At 35.1% G+C, this 20,989-nt stretch overlaps 1 protein-coding gene across 11 annotated transcripts in view; it reads right to left on the reverse strand.

Moving 5' to 3' along the window:
* The window catches only part of Bbx (BBX high mobility group box domain containing), a 223,327-nt gene that overhangs the window by 44,649 nt on the left and 157,689 nt on the right, over positions 1-20,989 (reverse strand). For 10 of the 11 annotated variants that reach the window (XM_090346935.1, XM_090346928.1, XM_090346923.1 and 7 more), the window contains 3 exons: positions 11,309-11,389; positions 7,793-7,867; positions 2,488-2,568 (listed from right to left, as the gene is read on the reverse strand). In XM_090346935.1, coding sequence (XP_090203061.1) covers positions 2,488-2,568; positions 7,793-7,867; positions 11,309-11,389 — 237 coding nt within the window. The remainder of the gene's footprint in view (positions 1-2,487; positions 2,569-7,792; positions 7,868-11,308; positions 11,390-20,989) is intronic. The other variant, XM_090346962.1, reaches the window with a different exon arrangement.

Consider the following 20,989-nt stretch of genomic DNA (forward strand, 5'->3'; position numbering starts at 1 on the left):
TCTGAGGATTGAAGTTCAAAGCCAACCAGGGGAACTAAAGAACATGAGGCTCTTATCTCCAGTTAACCACAGAAAACAGGAAGTGGGGCTGTGGCTCAGGGGTAGGGTGGTAGCCTTGAGCAGAAGAGCTCAGGGACAATACCCAGGCCGAGTGTTCACGCCCCATGACCCACAAAAAAGTAAAATAAATAATTAAATAAGTCAAAGGGAAGTAATTTCTCGGTAGTTTTCCTTTTAGAATATGTAAATTTAAAGTTGTCTCTTCAGAATCCAAACAGTACCCTCAAGTTCTAGGTAACAGGAAAATTCCTCCTCAATATCTTGTTCTGCTTATTTGAAGAGGCATCAGCACTAACTAAATATTCTGTTTTGTTAAAGAATAAGCACCAAGTATTCCTGGGATAAAAATAAGGGAAACATTTATCTACTGGTGATTATTTGGTTATTCTGATTAATCCATTGTGCACATTTTATGTTTAATTAGAAACTAGGAAGGCTTTACGATCTTATTCTAAAACACTGTATTTAGAATTATGGTATCATGTTTACATGGTACAAATAATATAAGAAGATTTTCTTGGCAAATTATTTTTTAACAACCCTATTTTATCAAAGCATGTATTTTTACTCGAATATTATAAGAAAGTAAGTCTGGGTCTAAGCTGATTTGCTATAATTGAAATAGGCTTATTTCAGACATTCTACCCCTTTAAATTGTGAGCATTCAAACATCTGTTAAAACCATAGCATCTGTTTCATATTTGGGATGCATCCCTACAAATTAGAAGAATGCTTGTTTTAATGAGCTCTGATTTAATTTGAAATCCTTTTTATTTAAATGACTGAAAAAAAAGTGGCAGAACAAATTTACACTCTGGCATCTTTCCCCCTAATGGCAAAGTATCCCAAAGCTTCATATGTATGTAACCAAAAGAAGTTTAATTAGATTACTATATATACAGAAAGTTTTATAATTTAATGTTTAATATTTTGTTTGGATATATGTGGCTTTGGCATACATAAATATAGATTCAAAATATATTTAGAAAAAGCAGTTGGTCCATAAATAAATATTATTCAAAACAATAGCTACTTTTCTTTTTCAAATAAATTATCTTGATAATCTATATAGACTAGAAAACACTCTCTGTTCACTAAGATTAATTTTCAAGCCTAATTCAGATTTTCAGTTCTTTCTGAGGTATCAGGGGCTTGATCTTGCTTTTACTCAAGATACTCTAGCACTGAGCGATACCTCCAGCCCAAGAATCCTCTTACTTACAGTTGTAGCTTAAGTAGTACTTTACACTGACTTGCTATAGCTCTCTTTAGAGCCATTCCCAGCCATCTTTAAAGATGGTACTTTTAAGTTTTCTGACTTTTTCTTAAGAGTTTTCCTGTCATTCATGGTCCTCCACTTGACATACTTTAAAAGTAGTATGTCAAAAGCATTTCAGCCTTCAGTTTTATACGGATCTCACTAGGCTTTGAAAGGCTAATTTAAAGATATTAGATATTTCCAATTCCTAAATATTTATAATATAAACTATCAAATCTAAAAGTCAATAAATTACAAGGCTAGGGTGAAGTTTCATGAACTCAGTGATAGAACACTGAAAAATAAAAAATTTTAAGACATTCAAAAAATTGTGAATTGATAAAAGAACTACATTATCCACAAAAGAACTCAGAAGAAACTATATTATCCACAAAAGAACTCAGAAGAAACTCATTTAAGAAAAATAACAAAGGAAAGAAAATAATGTATTTGATCATTCGCAATTCCTAATCTCATGCCAACCAAGAAAACTGAATCTACAGTAACCTGATGCCAGGAAATTTCCCTTCACTTGTTCCCTTGAGTCAGTGATCATAGCCTAGCAGAGAAAACCCCTCTTCTGGTACATTCTTCTCAAGCCCATCCCCAAGTGGTGAGGAATCAGTCCTTTAAAGTCCTTATGAAATTACTTTGCCAAAAGCATAGCATTTTATACCCCCATCATATCAAAAATGTAAGTGACAGCTGTTACCAAATTAGATGTCAGAGCAGGCCATCTGAGTCCTTCACTAACTCCCCATCCCACTGCAAAAAGTTAAGTCTAATTTAAAGTAGTGTCTTCTAGGAATTTATAGTTGGTTTGAAAGAATGAAAAGAAAATAACCAAGTATCTTTTTCTCTCCCAAGTTGGACTCTCATCTGAGGAAAACAACAATGGCAACCAAAAAGCAACTAGCACTATTTTAAATGATAACCTATGAGAAAGAAAAGGTTTTATAAAAATCCCCCTTTAGCCTGTGCAAATGCTTAATGACTTCCAATTATAACATTCCTTTTTTCAAAATTAAAAGTGAAGTTTTTCACCACTAAAAATTAGCTATAACTTGTTTTGTGGCCACAAGTAAAGATAGTACAGTTTAAAGAACACTGCTATCACGGTTTTGAGATTTCTTTGCAGATCTTATCTCAATGTGTTCTTTTTAACTTGCCTCTGCCAGTTGAAAGAGCGCAGACTTCCCACAGCGTTTCACAGACTCAGTGCCACCCAACTGGGAAGTGTGTGAGGAGATCTATTGGGAAACAATTTACATAAAGAATATTAATTGTGATACCGGAATCTTTCATTTCCCATTCATGCAGATTGAGGTGCTTTTCTTCGTTTATGGGAATATCATTGTTCCCACGTACCTAATAATTTTTAACATGTCAATTTGGAATGAACATTTGGAGAACCATTTTCAGCAGCTCAAAAGTAATACCAAAAAAATAAGTGTGGGTTTGGTGGATAGTTAATGATACAAGTATTATCCTGCATATAATAGACTTTAGATTTAACTCTCTAACTTGCATGCCTCTTATTTCTGTTTAAGTACTAACTCATCGATTCACCCAATATCAAAGAGATTGAAAATCATTCTGAATTTATCAGCCAATAAGTTAACTTTAAAAGCAAATATTTAGGATCCTTGAGGAAGCATTGTCAGTCAACTGATCTTTTTTTTTTTTGAGACCATAATATGTATGTAGTAGGCAATAAGACAGGGGTTGGAAGAAGCTCAAGAGTTTTATAGAGAATACTGACCTTGATTTGAAAGAATGTCCTAAAAAACATTCAGAACTGGCAAGCAAGACCATAAATCTAAGGTAGGCTATGTTGGGAATATTAGCATATACATAAAATTATACTGACGAAATGTTTTTCTACAAATTTGGAAATAGTGTCTGGGCACTGATAAAAATGAACAGTACTGTTCTTTCTTGCTTATACATGAAAATTTTGTTTTCAATTTCTAGCCTCAGTAAGAGCTGAAAAGGACATCCATTAATAAGGACAGGTACCCAGCATTCTTCCCCTGGAGAGATTGTCATCATTAGAGTAGCTAGTCATGCTCTATTTTACATGTTTGTGATTCTGAATCAGTTTAGACAGAGCTGTCTCAACTCTATTCAACAGGACTGTGCCTGGTGACTATTCCCTTACAGTCCTGACCTGAGAGTCACCTGACTGTGCCACTGCTAGAAGGAATTCTCCCTACTGAAAAGGGGCCTTTGTAGAAGCACAAACTTTATAAGGTTCACCAACAATTTAAAAAATAGGATACAGGCTGGGCGCCAGTAGCTCATGTCTGTAAATCCTAGCTTCTCAGGAGACTGAGATCTGAGGATTGTGGTTCAAAACAAGCCTGGGCAAGAAAGATCATGAGACTCATCTCCAATTAACCACCAGAAAACCAGAAATGGTGCTGTGGCTCAAGGCGTAGTGGTAGCCTTTAGCTGAAGAGCTCAGAGAAAGTGCCCAGGCCCCAGAAACTACGAAGCCTCTTTCAGTGTTGGTGCCTTTTAACACACTAGTGTTCACCAAGTACACTCCTGCCACATAGTCTAAGTATTTGCTTTTTCTTTAGAACATAAGAGAATGCAAATACATTAATATCATTGGCTCTTAATGATGAAGTACAAGATTGTGAAGATTAAATTTTGTTTGAAAGCAGCATAACTGAGGTCATATACAATTATTAGTACTAATGACATACCATTAGCACTAACAAACTTTTTAATCCTATTATAAAACTTAGCCATACACATGGTTGTTATCACTACCAAGGAAAAACAGTGTCACCCTACAAATCCTATGTATATTAAAATTTCTACCAGAGAAGAAAAATTTAGCCATACACTGAAATTGAATAGACTGATAAACTGCACTGTTTGAGGATATTTTTAATTTTTTTTTGCCAGTCCTGGGTCTTGAACTCAGAGCCTGGGCACTGTCCTTGGGCTTTGTCAAGGCTAGTGCTCTACCACTCGAGCCACAGCACCACTTCTGGCTTTTTCCTGTGTATGTGGTACCGAGGAATCAAACCCGAGTCTTCATGCATGCTAGGCAAGCACTTCGGTCCTTATTTTTTAAAGTTTTAAAAGAGGAAAAAAAAAACTTCATGATATGACTTATTGGTGAGATATGTTTTCTAAAAAATTGTCTTTCAACTTAATGTTTTCTAAAAATTTGTCTTTAAACTTAATTTTTGAGAGAAGGCTTGGTGAAAAACTGAACATGCTAATTTCAATGGCTGAATCTATACTAATCACTATTTTTAAAAACTTTCTGTACTATGGGGTGCCAACTCAGTCCACTCATTACTGTTCTCCTTCGCTAGCTCTTCTTATGGTATTAGGGTCCTATCTATGTTACACATTTTCTCTCATAAGAAATTTCACTCATAATGATGTCTTTGATGGCAAGAAAAATGACGAACTGGGATACTAAATTATTCATTTTATAGCTGTCTTAGGTAAGGAAGTAGACCAAGGAAATAGTTGCTAAAGATAAAAAAAAAATTGGATAAATCAGTTTTTTTTACAATTAGGAGGGGATATTATAAACACAGGAGCCTGGGGGAAACGACTCACAGCTATTGAATAAGCAAATAAAACAAAGAAAAACAAACAATATGAATATGATTGGTCTTTCTTACATTAAAAGAAATAAACACTTCTGATAAAACTAATAATATGTTCACTGATTAGCTGCAGAAAAGGTGTATGATGCTTTCTTTTTTTTTTTTTTTTTTTTTTTTTGGCCAGTCCTGGGCTTGAGCTCAGGGCCTGAGCACTGTCCTTAGATATTCTCAAGGTTAGAGCTCTACCACTTGAGCCTCAGCACCACTTCTGGCTTTTTTTCTATGTATGTGGTACCAAGGAATTGAACCCGGGTCTTCGTGCATGCTAGGCAAGCACTTTAACCACTAGGCCAAATTCCTGGCCAATGCTTTCTATCTAATGTAATATTCTGTAACATCTTGGGTATTCCATCATAAAATGAGTGTTTTAAATTTAGATCTACTGCTTCATAGCCCATTGTGACAAAACTTTACATTTGGTGAGATTACATCTCTACTTACCTTGGCAAGGTCAGTATCTTCTAAGTAAAGTACTAATGTTCAAATCCATTTGTCTAAATCATCTAGATTAGTGATTTTTCAATGTAAAGATATACTCTAGGCTTAAGAGTCAGTCACATAGCACAGAAGAGAATGTATGGATTGGTCATGGCTTTTAGACCTGTTAAATAATGGAAAACAATAGCTCTGTGCTGAGAGCAAATCAGATGGGCCAACTGAAATCTTGATGAAATAAAGAGTACCACAAAGGTGGAATGGGAAGCAGGCTAAAGTAAGGGGAAACAATCTGTACTATATAGACCTTTTCAAAACCCAAATATTATTTTTCTCCTTTAAGGTAAACAGCTGTAAAAGAACTTTTAAATGAAATGTATTGAGTTTCATTGCTAATACTAAGTAAATTTCCTTAGGTTTAAAATATCAGATTTGGTTAGGAAAGAAGGCACAACCTCAGGATTTGATGTAAAATTTAAAGAAAAACAATTTAAGAAATGTAAAGGGATTTTTTTTTAATTTTAGTGTCTCTCTTGTTACACTTACACGCAACGTACACACACACACACACACACACACACACACACACACAATGCACGCAATTTTCTCTTGAGATAATTCCCTGCATAACTCTTAGATAAGCTGAAGAAAATAAAAAAAAAATCTTAATCAAATTAAGAATTCAGGACCAAATCTTCTCACTATCTGAGTAGAGTGGGCATTAAGAACAGATTACTTTGTTTAGAATCTCATTCTGAAGAATTACACCTTAGCAGTCATTACACCATCCCCAGGGCCCTCAGAGCTGCCCTCTAGCTTCAGGAAAACCTAGTTACTCTGTGGATATTACCTTAAGTAGCAATCATGCTGTTACATATACATCAACACCAGTGGAGATGTCCTATGAAGACATTTCATATTAAGTTGACACTTTTGGTAGACAATAAATATGCAAGAATCAGATATGTCCAAGATAAACCACTATACCTTTTCATGTTCACTCTACAGAATAAAGAATTTTTAATCCAACAGAATGTATGGCAAATAAATAGAACAAAAAAAAATGTTCTTGACAAGCTGGATGGGGATGATTCAGATATCAACATTAAAAATGAATTTAGTCAACATGCCCAAATTCTTTCCTAGCTCTTGAAAAACTTGGGAGCATCAAATAAATGGGTGTTGACAACTACTGAAGAACAAGAAAGTATTACTTTATGAAGATTATTTCCCTAGAAAGTACAAATAACAGTCTGTTCATCAGAACAGAAAATTACAATAAAATCTTAATGTATTCAAGATTCATCAAGCAAATTGTTCTTTATGAATGATAACATTATGTATTTGTTACCCATTTCATATAATAGCTCACACCAGCTCAAACCAAAAACTTGAAAAGAAGCCTAATACATAAACAGGCCAAATGATGGTATAAAGTCACAGGGGTGAAGAAGTATTCTAAGAGGAAGAAGCATTTAAAAACATATATTTAAAAACTAAAAACATTTTTTCCTCATTTTCAAAAATGCCAAGTTTTCTCTGCCAAAAAGATATCATTTTACATTTCACTTATGCAGCACTCTTTATTCAAATGAAACAAAGTGATTCAATATATCAATATTAAACAGAACAATCCTACTTGTCATTTTCTTTCAACTCTATAAAATATTGCTTAGTTTCTAATATGTATTTTTTGCTGGAATTAATAAAAAATTCTGAAAAGTGAAAAATCTAAAGCAAGCAATATCTCATTTTCATGAACTACATACAATTTATTACTTGTCACAGAGTGCTCATTAGGAATGAGCAAACGGCTGAGGACCAGGCTTCCATAGCAAAACTGAGCCTATCAGAACTGCCTCCTTAGCATATCAACCAAGAAAACACACTGCTCTATGCTGCCTGGCTGACAAACCAAAGAAATTTGTGATCTTAAAGGCACTAACCTGATCTAATCCAGGGATTGGTTAATAAAAATACTGGACATAGCTAAATCAAATCAAAAGCTAACTTCTGATGATTTGATAGGTCATATTTACCACTTAATTTATTTTGAGAGGATTATTCATGCATTACAGCATCTAATTTCACCACTGCAAGCATCTAATAAACAGGAGTCCTCTCTAGCCTTCATGTTGACAATAGATTTTTTTAAGCATGTGAAACAAATTGAAATAAATGAATTACTGATGTCTACTCTGAATGGATTCCTCAATGCATACTTATAAGACAGGTGTAAGACCTAATCTGACTATGAATACACCAATAGCAACAAAACCACATAGATATCTCTGTATGAACAAGGCAAACCTAATGTTCACCATACATTATGGAAATTCTTTATTATTTCTTGAGATCAACAAGTTTTCTGAGCCCAATAAGCATTAAAAAAAATTACCTCTGCAAATTGAAACAAGGCTGACGCTTGACACTGCTTTGTAGGCGCATCAGGGTGGGATGTACTTGAAGATATCTGAAAGGAACGAGTCACTTTAGTGTACAAGACCATTTTCCTGAATCAGTCTATTAGATTCTGCCATATATTTCCACTGCAGACACTGATAAGACTCAGACATGAGTCATCACACCTCCATCCCAGGATACAGGATAAAATGATAAAGGGGAAGAGGAAGGCCATGTTTCTAAAACCAGATGGCTGAATAGAACAAAAATACAATTTGGCTCATGTGAGACTGCTCCACAAGGGTACCAGGTAAGTATCAAACAGCAGTTAAGGAGACATATTAATATGACTTCCCTAATTTCAATGAATGTTTTAAAAATATAGTATTTAAAGCTAAAAGCTGCAAAGAAAGCCAGTCACCTGTCTCCTCTACAATATTCACTTCAAGCTGTTCTCTGTGTGTGGTTAGCTGTGAAAAAGCATGAGAAATTATATGGAGGTGATTCAAGTATCTAGGATTAAATCTTAGTTCTGCTACTTACCAGTTCCATGACCTTGGACAACTCAGCTTTCTGAGTTCTTCACTTTATTTTTTTCCCAACTATAAATCATGGTGATGATAATTCCCATTTTATAAGATTATACTGAGAAAAAAAAATAAGCCTTATAATGTATTGCCTGGCATAGTGCCAGACCTGAATAATTGTTCAGTAAATATGAAAAAACATTTTTTAAAGACCTGTATCCCAATCTCTCTCCTACTTTCTTTCCTTCTCCCTCCCCAGTCCAGCAGTGGATAGGAGATGGTATCATAAAACACAAGAGTAAACTAGATCTTTTTTGTTTCCTTCTGTTTTGAATGGTAGCCACATTCAAACTTCTGGTATAATACTTTCAAGGATATTCTGAAAGCAAGGCAGTTCCTAATTTTGGTTCTAACTTGAACAAAGCTTCTCTCCAGCTACAAACCTAAGTGCTGAAACCTTGGCCATTATAATTTCCGTCCATTTTTCCCCCCACTGAAATCACCAGAAGTAACTGCTTAGATAAATGCATCACAGATTACTTACTAGGTAATAAATGAACCTGAATCTCAGCTCTTCAACCAGAAAACTCAGCTTCAGGAAAAGTGACTTTTAGAAGTTAGAAAAACTATGTGAAAATGTGGGAATATAGTATTAAAGTGATGTTTAGGGATGAGAGTATTAGGGAAACGACTGGAAACTATGATTTTTTTTTTTTTTTGCCAATCCTGGGCCATGAACTCAGGGTGTAGGCACTGTTCTTGGGGTTTTTCAAGGCACTCTACCACTTGAACCACAAGACCACTTCCGGCTTTTTCTGTGCATATGGTACCAAGGTATCCAACCCACGGCTTTGTGAATGCCAAGTGAGAACTCTACCATTAGGCCACACTACTGGCCTACTGGCCCCTGAAACTCTGATTTTTATATTAGTAAGGTAGATACGCATTTTTTAAAACAATAAGTATCAGCCCATAATAATAATAGATTATGTCTATGTAGTTATGTTATATTTCCAAGACCATGTCCATAATATTGGGTACCCAGTTATTGAGTCATCGCTCTAAATACCGTTTGGATCTAATATCCACATATTAAGGATACCATACACCTTCAATAAGAAGAAAAAAAATCAAATAGACTGTAATTAGAAACTAGACATAAACAAAATGGATAAAATTTAACCAGTACTTTGAAAGCATTTAAGGCTGAAATCTCAGATCTTTACTTACTTAAGCCACTAAAACTATAACTTCTAGTAAATACTAAATGCAAGTGTGATGAACTAAAAAAAAGGAATCAAATGGGATTTTTCTGCAGTCTTTGGAATTATAAACTCAATAGAAATTACTGTAGATACTACATTTCATTCTTACTAATAACACTCTATAAAAGAGTAAATAAGCAATTTGTATAAAAGGAAGAGCCTAACCTACTATATACTTCTTTAGAAATTAAATTAGGATACAAACAGAACTAATATTATCATCCATGGTTTTATTATTTATTTTTTTTTTTTAAGCAGTCATGGGTTTGGACTCTGAGACTATCCCTTAAGCCACAGCACCACTTCTGGGCTTCTAGTGGTTAACTAGAGATAAGAGTTTCAAGGTCTTTAGTGCCTAGGCTAGCTTTGAACCACAATCCTCAGATTTTAGGCGCCTGAATAGCTAAGATTATAGGCGTGAGCCATAGTGCCTAGCTCCATGTAGTTTTCTGAAAATCATTTTATAAGTTTTAAACAGAAGGACACTTTTAAAATTAATATTGAGATATTGTCAGATTTCAATTCACATAAAAAATAGTAGGTCTTGAACAAGTATTAGACCAAGTTCCCTTTATATTAAATAAGGCCAGTGATCTCTGGAATCTTTGGCATGCCAAATAGGCCACCAGATATAAGTATTCTAATATACCCCATGTTCCATATGAAATTTTACTAAATCTATAAAGGTTTAGGGATCATTCATGAAGCATCTCTGATTTCAAAGTTGGGTCCAACTTAATTTGGCACAACTATAGCTGCTGCTAAAAATGGACTGCAGAGTGAATTGATTAATTCTTGAGCAAACAACAACTACTGGAACTACTAGAATTCATTCCAGATTTCAGATGCAGACCAATAAAGACAAATATATGAATGTGTGTGTGTGTCTGTGTGTGTGTGTGTGTGTGTGTGTGTGTTTGTGTTTAAATTTACAATATTTCTTAATCTGGTGATATCAGCACAGGCATGAGACTCTTTACTGGTCTGATATGATTGTATCAAAATAATGTGAAACTAAAAGTACAGTCTTCTTACAAAACTGTGACAGGATGGGAACTTCTAGAAGGATGAGAGTAGCAGAGAATGTGCAAGAAAAGACTACTTAAATAATGAGGTAATTAAGGGGCAAAAATAAATAAATAAATAAAACCAACAAATGCTCATATAGAGTTCTAGAGTAAATGAGGATATTTTGGGAAATAGTTTTAACATTTACACTTGATATTAAGGATAATGTGCATATTCTATATAATCACTTTGAATCAGTGTTGAGAGATATTGAACTGAAAAGCCCAATTCCAAGCAGTTCTTTCGAATAAAAGAAGAGTTAAGTATATAAAAAGAACATACAGCTAATAGTTCTGTCTTCTGATTTACAAATCAATACATATATTTTGTATTAAATTATATATTCTATAATAGTTAATATATTTTATAATATTTACACATAAACTATGTATTTTATGTTTTGAACCTCACTGTCCATGAATCCAAGTTAGGAATCAAGAATAATAACATTTCATATGATTTAATAGCTTCTCTAAACACATATTTATTTCTCTAATAACTTTTCCAAAACTTAATTCTCTTTTCCCATTGTGGATAACAGAGCTAAGTAGAATTCCTTAGTTCTTAAAGAGGTCTTCATTTTATCACTTACTAAATTTTAACTTGTTTTATAATTTGTTCATTATTAAAGTGACATTTACAATAAATTACCTCAGCAAACTGAAACAAAGGTGACTTCTGCCGTAATTCTGGGGATTCTGAAACATCAGGTCTGCAAGGGCCAGAGGATATCTGAAACAAAGGAAGATGGCATGACCATCACAGGAAGAGCTTCTGGAAGGGAATAGAAGGCAACCAACCTGACACAGTCCCATGTTGGAAAAAAAAAAACCCTAATTTAAGGCAACACTGTGACAAAAATATAGTTAGTGTGGAATTATATGCAAGAGACGGGAGATGGGCAGTACTTCATCTAAAGAAATGTCTATAACAACACACTATCTCTTGATTTTCTGCCACCAAACCCAATGAATATTCACTTCTTTCTTGTTGTCCCTTTCAGGCCTGCTATCTGACTACATAAAAACACAAGTCAGGTCTGTTAGAATAACTCTTCTGAGAAAGTAAAATTTGAAAGCAAACTCCCTTGATACAGGATAGCATGTATTTACATCACAAGCCATGATCAAGGGAAGTTTAATATTTAAGTTAGAGGAATTTCTCTCATGATAAGTATTTTCTATTATTTACTTGGTTGAGTAAACATTTAGTACTTTGTTACTTTCATTGCTAACTTCACTACTGATAAGCTATCAAAATGTTTTTTTAAAACTATTTTTATTGTCATTAATAGAAGGGTAACAGTTATATCTGCCAAATAAAAGGTGCATTACATCACATACATTGATATACCTTCTTATGCTTTTGTCCCCTCTTCCCTCACTCCACCCCCTCCCTTCATCTTGTTTCCCCCTCTTCCCTTTCCTATTTCAAATAAACAAATAATTGTATATACAATATACCAGATAACAAGATACTGTAATAATATGAGAATAACCAAGGAACAAAAAAAGAGATGAGAAATAACATAGTGCATTACGAAAAATAATCACAAATTATATAGCTCTTGTTTCCATAGCCTGGAGGTCCTTTCATTTAGCCTCCTCCTATATGGCTGTATGTATCTAGGAAAGTCCAAGGTTTATACCAATTATTACAAATAATGGAAACCATTGAGCCTATGTTACTTGAGGCCTGCTTACTTCACTTAATATGATTTTTTCCAAGTCATTCCATTTCCTTACAAATGAGGTGATGTCATTCTTTCTGATGGCAGCATAGAATTCCACAATGTTTAGAAATAGAATTTTTACAAGATTCTACTAATCAGGTGCTCTTTGTTTTAACACCAGTGCTGGAACAGACCCACTTCTGAAACTGGGAGACATCATTATTTAAATCATTATTTGAGCTGGTCAAAAATCACAGGAGTCACACAGTTACAGAGGAAGATTTCATTATTCCTCGGATCTAACCCCTTCCTTAGTTTTATAGATAAATACACACACACACACACACACACACACACACACACACACACACTCCCCGCAAAGGGTCACTTGCCCCCGCAAAGGGTAACTTACCAAGTAAATCTTGACCTCCCTAACATTCAATAATCTCCTTGATTCTTTTAGTAGATTTCACATAAAACTATATATCTCCTTACTATATAACTCCTCTTAGGGACTCTGTTTAATGCCTTATCTTCAACACTGCTTAGATAGAATGCAGATATTCAAAAATACTTGCTGAATGAACTAATAAAAGTTAATAGAAGGTCTTAAGTCTGAAATCAGTATCAAATCCATTTTTCTGAATGAGGAAGTTTAGTTTCTTAACAAAAAGAAGTTAAAGCCATGTGGGAAAAGTGGCCCACGCCTGTAATCCTAGCTACCTCAGGAGGCTGAGATCTGAGGATCAAGGTTCAAAGCCAGGCAGGGCACAAAAGGACTTAGAGACTCTTATCTCCAATTAACCTCTAGAAAAATAGGAAGTGGGGCTTGGTTCAAGGGCAGGGCTTTAGCCTAGGCCCAGGGGTAGGGCAGTAGCCTCAAGCTGAAGAGCTCAGGGACAGTGCCCAGGCCCAGAGTTTAAGCCCCATGACTCACACACACACAAAAAAGGATGTTAAAATGCATTTAATAAAAAGCAGTGAATCTAAATTCTCTGTAAAATTTTAAAATCTATGAGAGAGAAAAGCCCCTCATAAAAGCAATGTAAAGAAGGAACCACCTATAGTGGTACTTCGCCAAATAAACAACGTTAATACTCTGTCTATATCCATCCAGTTGTATACATAGGGTTATATAGATGTTCTTTTTAACTTGAATATATAATTTTCCTATCTGTTCCACTTGAGTTTTTAAACATGTAGGTGATTATTTGTGCCAGAGGGTGTATTCCTATGGAATGATACACAGTGTCTTAACACTGTTCTAGCAATCAGTTCGGGGGGTGAGGAGATGCTTTAGCAATGTCACAGGCCACCAAGCAAGAACAACTGTTTTTTGTTTTTTTTTTTAAATTGTCGGGGTAATGTATAGAGGGGTAGGAACAAGTATTTTAAGTTGCATTAGTCTCCTTTGGATTTTTAAAGAGTAATGGCTACCCTCTCCCCTGATAAGCACTACAAAGAAGGCATAAAACCATTCATTAGCTTGCCATCTGAGGACAGCTAGATTCTTATGGTCACTTGACAGTTTGATATGTTGTGTCAAATGTTCCTAGTAAGGACATATGAAATACTCTTCAGAGAAAGTGAACAAATCCTGGAATTAGTAGCCATAAAGTGTTGGTAATTCCTCCATTGGATGGAATAATTCCACAAAACCTATCTTTTCCATTTAAGAATGATTATGATTCTAAGTTGCTGATGATACACCTTGCATTAAAGTAGAAGCAGAAGATGCTGTGATGTCACACAGTTTCCAAATGTGAAATGGTTCAACAACATGGAAAATGTATATATGTGGAATTCATTCTCCCATGCTTGATAAATAAGGCGAATAATAAAAGGTATGGAGTCTATATGAAAGGGAAAGAATACTTCCTGTGAAAGCCTCTGAGTTGAATCAGACCTTGTGAAATGTATAAAATATGGTGCTGTGCTGTCATCTATTGTTTGTGTCTAAGACACATTAAAATACTTCTTTTTATTAGGTGAGGCATGTTTTTTAAGCCTAACCACCAATCTTAACATCTGTTTCCCTTCTAGAGGCAGTTTACTTCTTAAATATAATAGAACACACAATCATTAATGCAGCAGAATGAAAAGATACTATATAAACAGTGGTTAGATAAAGGAAGAGAAAAAGCTCAGATGTTCTTCCTAGAAATAGTCAGTGAAATAACCCATTAAGCCACTAGGTGATGCTATACACCCAAAAAAGAAAAGTGCTTGTTTACACATTCAACTTCAACTTAGTTCTTCGATTTAGCTAAGTTTCTCAATAACCAAAGAGGGGGAAAAATGATTAGCAGAATCAAGTTACAAAAAAGTAGAGCAAGTTATATAGTGAAAAACCATAGACACAGAACAGTGATTCAGCCTCCTAACATAAAACACGATCAAGCCTACTGTACACTGTAATTGGCTTGGAAATCTAGGAATTATCCAGGGTCTGCTCCTATGATACAAAGCAGAACAAAGTCACATACCAGCAAGTACTATTGTGGGGACATAGCCAACATAAGGGTCATGTGCACATACTAGCCATGTAGTCCTAAGCTTGTTAATTCAAACCTTTACTTATCACTCACTCAACACACCTATCTTACCAGACATAAAGATGTTTTTTCAATAAGTTTAAACTCTAGACCATATATATATATATATATGTATGTATGTATGATTTTTCCCCAAATAGTATGTTGGACTCTTAGTTTGCTTGCAATTCACGCTAGTCTAAGTGGTAGCCCATTCAAAGGAGCTTGAAGGAAACAGGGAAGAGTCATCGTTCTGTGGGTAGAAGAAGGTCTGAGATACACCTAGAAGGCAAGCCAGAATTTGGAAAAGAAGATGAGGGGCAGGGATGGGGGGAAGGAAATGAGTAGCAAGACATGAGAAAGGATATCAATGTTTGTGAAGTAATTCACTTTCGCTGGTAAATATAATGTAACCCTTCTATCAATTGCAATAAAAAATATATGGAAAAAGGGGGTGCTCAGGGATAGGAATCAGCAGAAAAAAAAGAGTTCAGACACAGAAATTGTATACTTGTAGCCTAACTGTATTGGAATTACTTAAAATAAGTTATTTAACTATAGCTATACAGTGGCCATTTATAAAGACTTGTATCTAAATAAACTCTGATTCAATCAAAAAAAAAGAAAAGAAAAGTGTGGAAGGGAATATGAAGGCAAATATAGGCCACGTGATTTTGAGAAGCACAAACTACTCCAGCATGGGTCAAGATCAAAATGCCAAAGGAATGTAGTAGGAAATGAAGTAGACTGACAGAAACTGGGATTCTGTGTTACTAAGTGTGAAAATTCAGCTAGAAGAAATGAGGAACGAGCCAAGGTTTTGAGTTAAAGAAACACCATGTTGAGATATGCAGTTAGATAATTGTCAGTGGTGTGCACAATGACCTCGGCTGGGGAGCAACTGGAGGCAGACCAATTAGGAGGTAAAGGAAATAAAGCAATAGACATGTGGGCTCCAATTAAATCACAGATAGCATTTGTCAGTCTTCAGTAATTTTCTGGAACAATGTCACAGCAGAGGGTCAGACAATGTCAGTGGCTCCACAGTAAGCTAAAGCTCAAATAGGGAATACAAGAAAGGGAAGCCAGCTCAGTAGGGAGCTGGGAATGTTTTTCATGGAAAGTGGCAGATCAGGGTAGAAAATTCAAGTTAGGCTAGAAGATTCCATGGGAGAGATAAAGAGCCTGAATCTTGAAGCAATGCACCTGGCTGCCTGACATTCTTGTACACTATACCTGAGGAGGGAAGTAGGCTATGCTGGAGAGCACCACAATCTTGAGTGCTCCCAAACACGAATAAGTCACCCAGCTGAAAGGAAAACCAAGACACTGGTCTCACTCAGGGTATCCAGACTACCAGAGTATTGATTGTACTCAATGGGTGAAGGTTTGTTATCAGTACAATCTGTGTGGATGGGAATCCAGGCAGGCTAGTTTTATAAATAGCTGCTTTGACAGTTACACTAACAGACAGCACCTTTCTCCCTCCAGTTTCCTTGTTTGATAAAGTGGAAAGCAATATTACTTTGTCCTCTTTCTGTCTCTGAAAGACACTCACTGTAAGAAGAGAATGCAATGATAATAGTGGATCTAAACATTCTTTCAATAATGCCAGTAGCACTGATGACCTTCCTCTCTCAGGAAGAATATCTCTTTTATTCTCTTGTTCTCCTTTCCCCAGCGTTCTTGCTGTCCCCTTCCACAGTATCCCTCCCAATTCATCTCTGAGAGAGAAAGAGAGAGAGGGAGGGAAAGGGAAGAGAGGGGAGGAAACGCCAGAATTGTTGTTGATGAGCTCATGCAAGCTCATCAGTGCAGTGTGAGAACTCATGGAAAATCTATGACTGTAACAAGGCTGGAGAAAAAGGCTTGCATTGAAGCACTCTGAGTCCCATGGATGGCAGAGCAAAGAGCTGGGCTATTTGGCTAGTGGAGGCAGTTCCAGCTAAAGGGAGCAACAAACAGTCACCCTTTCAGTATAGAATTTAAGTACAGGATATTTCCTCACCAAATGAGCTGAACAGCTTTATGGGTATCTGGGATGGTTATACAATGACCCAAGAGAGGCACATCTCAAACTAAATTAACCATTCCATCACCATTTCACTGACAGAGAAATTACAGTAACAATGGTAAAAACCTGCATCCATTTTATCCGAATCAGAATATATTTTAAACTCAAAATTAAGTATTTAAAATGTGGATATCGTTATTAACAAATATTAGTGTAGTCAACTGTTGTCTATGTATCTCAGATTTTTGCTTCTGTCATCATTTAGTGGGAAATATGTAGGCTTACATTTAGCAAAATGACTTCCTTACTCAGTGACCTTGGAGAATGAATGCACTGATAAACCAATGCCATAGAGTTCTAGGGAAGTTAAAATGAGTTAATAAATGTAAAGGTCTTTGCCTAGCCCTGAAAGCACTCAGGAAATGCTCCTGCTCTGGTTATTAGCTTCACTAAGGGTCCAGCACAGGAAAATGGAGAAGTGACCAGAGATGAAAATGGGTAGGCAGATGAATAATGAATCACAAGGCCCTTGGATACTACAAAGTGAATGACTAGCTCTCCTAGTTCTAATCTCAGCATTGCTAATTTATAGCTATATCAAAGTATAATTATACCTTTTGTCTCTATTACCTCAGTGATTTAATATTTACTTGTAAGGCAGACAAGACAACACACAGCTGTTAAAGAATGAGAGTTACTCTTTTTGGTATCTCTCAGAACAGTAGGCGAATGGACGCAGTGCTCAGGAGAGGTTAGTTAACTCAGTAGTTAACTATTCAGAAGGCAAATACACAGTTTAAATCTTATCACTGTTTCCAATCCAAAGCTATTTAAATAGAGCATGCTGAGAAAGTTTGGTAAAACATAAGACTATTAAGAAAAAAACTAAAAAGTGTTACAACATCTAATTCTGTAGTCTGTAAAGGATTAGGAAGATCAAAGATGACAGAGATGGTAAAGGACTGATGTTATAAATTTGTGAAACAAAATATATTGTTTTCAAATTTCAATCACATTGATACAGTTCAATGTTTATGTAGCATGGCCTCCCTCTATAGGCTCTTATAGGTAGGATACAGCCATGTCCTCTCCTAGCACTTTCTGTTTACACTTAATGCTAATTCAGCCAAGATTGTACATTCTTGATTCACTGATTTCTCCTAGACATTAAGTTGCTCCTATCTTGAGCACCTGGTGATGAAGAAAACAATCTTCCAGGGGTTCTGTGGCCAAGGAACTGTGTGTTCATGAAACATATATGCATATATCCTGCTGGTCAAGCATATTACGACAGGTAGACTGCAAGCATATTATGCAAACCTATTACAGACTGCAGGAATAACGCCCAATGTAGTTTACATTTTTAAGCTAAGTACAAAGTGTTTGGAATGATTTATGGTAATAATATATACTTAAAAGAATTTGTTTCAGGAGAGTTAAAAATACCTTACATATTTTATTTAATTAATCTTCCTGGTAGTCTTAGGAGTTACAGGCAAGCAGCTATTATTATTAGCTTATTTCACAGCATGGAAGGCAAAGCAAAAAGAGGCTTAATAAAACAATGTTCTTTCCACAAAAGGAAACGAGCATTCCTCAGTCACAGACTCTAGGACAAGGGCATTATGAATACTCTGGAATTTTGATTTCAGTCATTCAAATGAAGATATATATATATATATATTCCTATCTGTATTTATTTTCCACTTTATCCAGCCATCCTTCTTGCTCTGGCCAAAATGACTTCCTGTTGCTCAATTAGGAATAAATAGCATGATTACAACTAGGATTAATGCAAACTGTTTTCTACATTATGTGATTAATAACTATCCCTTGATGTTGAGTTTTAATTTAATGTTACATTTTTATTGAAATAAGTGACAAATGTAATAGAAGATCTTTAGTCCTGGAGATTATTTTTAATAATTCTAGATCAAACAATTCCATTTATTATATTTTCATCTTTTAAGAACTTCATATGAAATGAAAGGGTTTAATGTGAAAACTACTTCCATTTCAGTTTTTCCCAAAGATTATTGGGAAAATTATAAATTTTCTATCTCCTGATTTTTAAATTTTGGGTTCTTTCAAAATGTGAAAGCAACGACACTGAAGTATCAATTAAGGTCTATCTCTGGGCATTCCACTGAGGCTGGCTGACACTTCGCAGTTCTCTGTAAGCTTTTTGTCTGCCTTGTACATTTTAAAGATTAAACTTTATTTGATTTCTGACTAAAATAACATGCTGCAATCTCATTTTCAGTGGAAGCTTTTCTTTCCATTTCTTTCACTATGACAGAGTCAGCTCCTAATATCACATTTTTTCCTGGACTGCAATGGGGTTCCAAGAGAGACAAAGCTACTCTGCTACTCTGCCACTATGAGACAGAAACCATTCCTTCTTGTCAGTTTTACTCAATACTTCAATTTTTCTTCAATCAATAAATATAAATCATTTTAAACATCTTATCCATAACAGTTTAAGCATTTTTTCATGTACTATAAGTATAAAGACTATTACAGGGTAGATTATTTATGTGAAAATTTTAAAAAGTCAAAAAGGGTGTAAATTAAAATTCACTCCTTTCATTTTTTTTAAAAACCAACTCAACATTAATCACAATTTTGATCATTAAAGCCCTGGTTGACAAGAGCTTTATCTTGTGTGACTGTTGTTCTTAATGTACTATGTTATTTCTCTTCTCTGTTGTTGCCCTTTGGTTAATCTCATATTGTTACCATACCTGATTTGGTAACCTGGTATACTGTATGTATACTTATATAGGGGGAAAACAAGATGATTGGGAGGGGGTAGGGGGAGGGAAATGGAGACAAAAACATGAGAAGGGGTATCAATGTGTGAGAAGTAATGCATTGACTAACGCAACTATAACTCCTCTATATATTATCCCAACAATAAAAATAAATAAATAAATAAAACCCTGGTTGGCTCAGTAACAGTGTCATATAAGAATGTTCACCACATGTCTATTATGGCAGCTTTAGAATTATTAGATGGGGGGAAGAGGGGGAGAGTGGGAAACTCAATTGTTGTTATTCACTGGTTATATGTATCTCAAGAAATTATCATTTCTCCCTAACAAACTCCAAAAGTACATCTGGTAAAACTAAGGAAACAGTACAAGCCAAAGAAACTTTTAATATAGGATTTTACAGTTTTCATAGAAAAAATATACACACAAAAAAACTTTGTAGTGTTTAAGAAAATCTATTACCTATATTGTATTGTTCATATAAAAAGAGGGAAAAAAAGCAAGCCTTGCAATTTATCCCATATGGTTTAGGCCTCTGGTCAATGAACAAAGGAAAGAAAGCTTCTTTCTTTTAAGTATACTTTAGAACAAGGATTCTAACTTTTCTGTGGTAGAGTATGTGCCAAATGTCACTGGTCAAGCCTTATAAAATCAACAAATTCATAATAACTGCTCCAAATTGTGCATCTCATCCTGTTAGCTTTCTTAGGAAATGCTAATGAAATATTTGCAGTGTTTGTCTTATATTCATCTGCCAATTCAGACAATGCCCTAAAGTTGTATTAGCATGTCTACATTTTTGGAGTAACATCTTGTATAGAAATTGAGAACTTTTGCTAAGATGGTGCTTGTCTTTAATTCCAATTACACAGGAGGCAAAGTTTGATTAAGGAACTTAAGGAACATATGCTTGTAATCCCAGTTATGTAAGAGAATCAAGTTTATCTATATCTATGAGGACAAATGATACTTGCATTATGCACTGCACTGTTCAGAATCCTTTGACTTAAGACTATGGGGAAAGGTTAAGTGTACATTATAACTCATTCTAACATGTTATGCGACACATCTGGTTCTTTTACCCAAGTGGAAGCCTGGTTTGCCATTAGGCAGCACCTTGTAATAGGAAGTGGAATAATGCTGAACAATGATGATATTACTATATGCACAAACAGACTGAGTCAGAAGTTTGCAAATACAGAAGTGAGATTATTCTACTGTTTGAAGTTAAAAGCCAATGCAATATAAATAACTACTAGTAAATTATCTTGTCCATTTTTTTTCGATATCAAACTCAGTTGAATTAAACTGAATGCATGATCAGCAACTGTAGGACCC

The sequence above is a fragment of the Megascapheus bottae genome, chromosome 1 (assembly GCF_031878675.1).
Source record: "Megascapheus bottae isolate mThoBot1 chromosome 1, mThoBot2.hap1, whole genome shotgun sequence".
Classification (NCBI taxonomy): Eukaryota; Metazoa; Chordata; class Mammalia; order Rodentia; family Geomyidae; genus Megascapheus; species Megascapheus bottae.